This window comes from Dipteris shenzhenensis, chromosome 21 (genome assembly GCF_047967505.1).
Source record: "Dipteris shenzhenensis isolate YYH24624 ecotype China chromosome 21, Dip_SZ_1.0, whole genome shotgun sequence".
In the NCBI taxonomy this organism is placed as follows: Eukaryota; Viridiplantae; Streptophyta; class Polypodiopsida; order Gleicheniales; family Dipteridaceae; genus Dipteris; species Dipteris shenzhenensis.
The window spans coordinates 21194147-21199025 of NC_141616.1; the positions used below are offsets into that span (position 1 = coordinate 21194147).

The 4879-nt window shown below is 40.8% G+C and overlaps 1 protein-coding gene across 1 annotated transcript; it reads right to left on the reverse strand.

Annotated features, from left to right (window-relative positions):
- Positions 1-1256: 1256 nt before the first annotated feature.
- LOC147888619 (phospholipase A1-Igamma1, chloroplastic-like) lies at positions 1257-2537 on the reverse strand. The gene has a single exon (XM_087392330.1). It carries the CDS (start codon positions 2535-2537, stop codon positions 1257-1259), a length of 1281 nt encoding a protein of 426 aa, XP_087248456.1.
- Positions 2538-4879: the final 2342 nt, after the last annotated feature.

The window sequence follows — 4879 nt, forward strand, 5'->3', positions numbered from 1 at the left end:
CTAGCCAAGTTCTCCTTATGGAATGTTGAGTCCCACGAACCATTACTCTATTTATTGTGAGTACCTCACCTGCCTTCTTGCTCTTTTGTATGGTGGCTTTGTCATTCACCAGAGTCACTTTGCTTGCCCTCCACTAGTCTCTCTAGCACATGTAGCTTATATTCCTTGGTAGGATCACCAAATGTTAACAATGAATACTAACGCCAAACTCCTAAAGATGATAAAACAACTAGAGGGGAATGACATAGTACCAGAGAGAGAGAGAGAGAGAGAGAGCATGGGAAGGAAAAAGAGAGCAGAGAGGGAGGCAGGGAGGGAGGTAGTGGGATGTGAGGAGAGAGCAAGTTGAGAGAGAGAGAGAGAGAGAGAGAGAGAGAGAGAGAGAGAGAGAGAGAGAGAGAACTATATGCTAAGCTATAGTCGAATGATCTGGCATGGGTCATAGAAGCTGTACACAAACAAGCCATTCTTAAATTTACAGTGATCTCTCTTTCAAATGGGAAGGTTGCACTATGATCGTAAAATCTGCAGTCCGATGCTATAATTGAATTGTATACTATATTAGATGAATTAACCGCCAAATGGTTGCGCACGAGACACTACCCTCATCAATCCATTAGATACTCAACACAAATTGGAAGATAGAGCACCAAAAAATTGAGCTTGTTTAAAAGGGCTCACGTGAATTTACTACATATGAAACCAACAAATGTAAGTTGCAACCACATCACTAAAGGTTGCACAAAGATGGCGCATCGAATAGCTTGACAAAGATTCATCGTGTCTAATTCATATCATTGATCGACACGAATTAAGAGCATGATCACACATAGTCTGAATTGCTTGTGGAACCTTATGGATGTTGATCTAATAAGGAAAATAAAAAAATAGATCTTCTGAAAGTGAAGATGATTTGTCCACTAAAGCACTCCTTGTTAGCTAGAAAATAAAAAGATACCAAGTATATAATTTTGAAGATGATCACAATTTTAATTGAAAATGATATTTTATTTGTCAACCATGTCCATCAATAGAAATTATATGTCATGAGATACATAATGTTAACATTTCCAACATTATCTTTGCTGTACTATAATTAAATATTCAAAATAATATGTCCTGAGATATATAATGCCCTACTTTGTAAAAATATATAAACAATATCTCATAAGTTAAAAAATATGAACATTTCAAACATTGTATGTGCCCTATCAACTTAGAATCAACATAGTAGATCTTAGGGGGCTTGAGTTGCCCTAGAAAATGCAGTTGTTAGGCTTGTCCTCCTCGTCCCTTTCTGCTTGAACCCACATGCCGTGCTCATTCTTCATGAGTCCCTTGTTTTGCTCTTGCCACCAGAACGAGGGAATAAGCTGCTCGTCCACCAGCAGCCCAGTATATTTGTTTACGAGAGCAGGATCTCTACCATGAGAAATGAAATCATGGCTTTTGGGACCGTTGTAGCCGTCCACCAGATGCAAATATGTCTCCAGATTGTGTAGATAATGAAGGTTCCTTGTGCGCCTCAGGAATTGCGAGCGCTTGTTGTCTACCGAAACCTCCTTACCCACGTGAAAATACGTCCATGGCAAGCATTCGAGCAGTCGACTTAGCACTCCCCCCGTTTCGTTACCGATGAAACCCGGGACTTTGGGTACTATATCGTGTTTGTTTACGACTCGCAGAATCTTGGCGTCCAGCTCTTCGCACTTGAGTCTGAATGCCCAATTCCCGACTCGAGGACAGCCGAATGTGAAGGCAGTTATCGGTATGACTTTGTCACCGGAGTCCATAGAGCGGTTGATGCGCGCTTGTGCGATATCGTATGCGCTTAAGGTAGCCAAAGCGCCTCCTAGACTGTGGCCTGTGATGGTGATGCTCAGTTCCTCGCCTTTGTAGAGGTCGAGGAGCCTTCTTAGCTCTGGCAGAAGCTGCTCTCGAGAGCTGGAATAGTTGAACATGGATCCCTCGATTTTGGAGGTGTAAAGGCTGAGAAAGCCCTGTTCGATTTTGACAGCATCGGAGATGCTCTTGTTCGCAGTTCCACTTTGTAAGTCTGCAGTGACTAGAACATCTCGGAAGTCTTGTGCCCATTCCGCAGATGTTTTTGTGCCTCTCCAGCACACCAAAATGTCGCGCCTTCCCAGCCTCTGGGTTTCAGAAGGAGACGTGCATACCGCTACATAGCCAATCCAATTGGACTGTTTGCTCCATTTCTCTTCCGTGCTGGGGAAATGCATGGCTCCCGGGAATGGGAACTGTGAGGTGGCGTAGAGGTATCTGGTCACCTCGTAACCGCAGTCCCTCATACCCACCTCCTTGAATAGCTTTTTCTTGTTGAACTTGCAGCTTCCACAGTATTTGGACCATGGATCAGAGTCGAAGCTATCGTAACAAACTTGGGTGAAGTCTCCATACCTTATGATTTCTGCTCTCAAGCTCTCGTCCATGGGATCGAGCAAGCCTGTCCAGTGCGACGCTCCTTGAATCTCCTTCCATTTGAGAGCAATATTATTATTCGGTGGCGATGATCCCATTTGTATCCCAACGCTGAGTAGGCAAGGCTCCGTGGATGCGTGCGAAGAAAATGACTGTAGGAACCGGTCTGGAGCCAACAAGTTACGCTGAGTTCTTTCTGGTATGGAAAGATATAATTTAGGCAACGGGCTTGTAAGTGCGAAAGTGCAGGAACTTTTGGGATATCCTGTAAGATATAAGCTCTTGTTATATAGTGCGAACTGCATGCAAGGAGATCGTGTTACTACATTGACAAATCAATTTCCACGCTGATGAATAGTAACGCTGACTGCGTGATCATTGCGTTGTTCATAAAAGTTCAGACCACTACAAATTCTAGGCCTACACGTTAGTCTCACCATAATCGTTCGTCTTCTACCAAAACTCCTTATAATCCTTCGTATCGAATATACACATTTTCTAATTTTCTCACGAGGTCTTTATTACTGTCTAACATACACATGGGTCACCACACACAGGAGCTAGGGCTGAGAATAGAGGAGAGAGGCTTGTGTGTTGAACCATGACCACAAAACTACAAGCAACTAGTTTTGACATGCCTTGTAAGTTTGCTATAAAATTAACTCTTCGGATGGCATGCTTGAATTCAACGTATCCTTGAGAGTGGACCTCTTTTCCCAAATAGTAGAACTATTATGGTTTTGAACCATGACAACAAAACCACAAGCAATTAGTTTTGACATGCCTTGTATGTTTGCTATAAAATTTGTTGTTTGAATGGCATGCTTGAATTCAACATATCCTTGTGAGTGGACCTTTTTAATTGAATGGTAACTATTTTGGTAGTGTCAATGAACTCACCAGATCTTAGAGAATATGTCAACCTAATACACCTCTTCAACACAAATAGTGTATAGAGATCACACTCTTCAAAGTTGCGTGTTCCTCATAAAGATTTACACATGTATGTAAGGTCAAAAGTATCAAAATATCAAAGAAATTTAGCCATTATGACTATAAAATACAAATCATTTTTACTTAAATAATGTTTGGAACAATATCACATCAACTTAGGGTACTTTGATGGTGAAAAATATTATATCAATAATTCTAACAGATTCTTTTATCTCATTTGAAAGAGTTGATATCTAATTAAATGGATTATAGAAAAGAAACTTGTATATATTGTATATGTAAAAGCTTTAAATTCATCACATCAATGTAATATAAAAAGTCAAGAGGTATTTATTTATTCTAGAAAGATTATTTGTTGTACAATACATATTGTAAGTGAATATGAATACTTAAGTGTCTGATGAAAAGCCACATCTTGCCAAATAGGGACCCCCAGCGAGAAAACACACCTATTTATTAATTAATTTGTTGAGGGGGACCGACAAGAGCAAATTAACCTAAGAGTGAAAGGTCTCAATGTAATTTGTTGAGGGGGGTGGCGTAGCAGGCTACATGCTTTTTCCAGAAGGCTCCAAATCTAGAAGGATCTGCCGCCTTGGACTAGTGTAAGCAAGCAGGAGGGGGGCAATAGAGTGCAAGTAGGGGGACAATGAAAATAAGAGGAAGAGAAGGGGGAAGAAGGGGGAGAGAGGAGGGATTGAGCGGAAGGCAAGGGGAATGGAGATGAGTGGGAGAAGAGAGGGAGGAGGGAGGCAGCGAGGTGGAGGAGGGAGGGAGAGGCTAGAAGGGGAGGGAGTGGAGGGATGGAGTGGAGGGAAGGAGAGGCTAAGAGGCAAGGGGGGAGCAACAAAATGTAGAGGTAGGCGCGCAAATGGAGAAGTAGGCAGACTCACTGACTTAAGTTAATTCGCAAATGTGAATTGATAGCTTAGGAGCTTAGGTTAGTTCGCAGATGCGAATAGGAAACAACAAATTAATTAATAGAATAGGTTGCAGATGCGAGGCATGCTTAGGGAGGGGGGTAAAACTAAAACTATATGATTTAGAATGTGCATTTAGCAGTTCACTATACAAGGGGTTTATTTATTCAAGTTATGGAAAAAATCAAGTTTCAATGTAAAAATATTTGAAAAAACATATGTCAATAGGGCTTCTTTAATCTTTGAACACACATTATATGGGCAGGGAGGTGCATAGCTTCTAACATAGTGAACCCTAGAAGGGGAGATTAAGATACTAAGTTCTTATATCATATATAAATGGACATGTCAATTCTATGGGGATTCAAACACTATATCCTTTCTATAGAAATTCTCATGTACATAAGGCTAAACATCTTCATGCTCACAAGTATTAAATGCTCATATATAAAAGCTTTAAATATAATAATTTTATTCTATCTCTCCCACCTTCAAAAATGATATTCAAGGTCAAGATGTGGTTGTTGGACTCTCTCTTCAAACAATATTTTTGATGCTCCAACCTC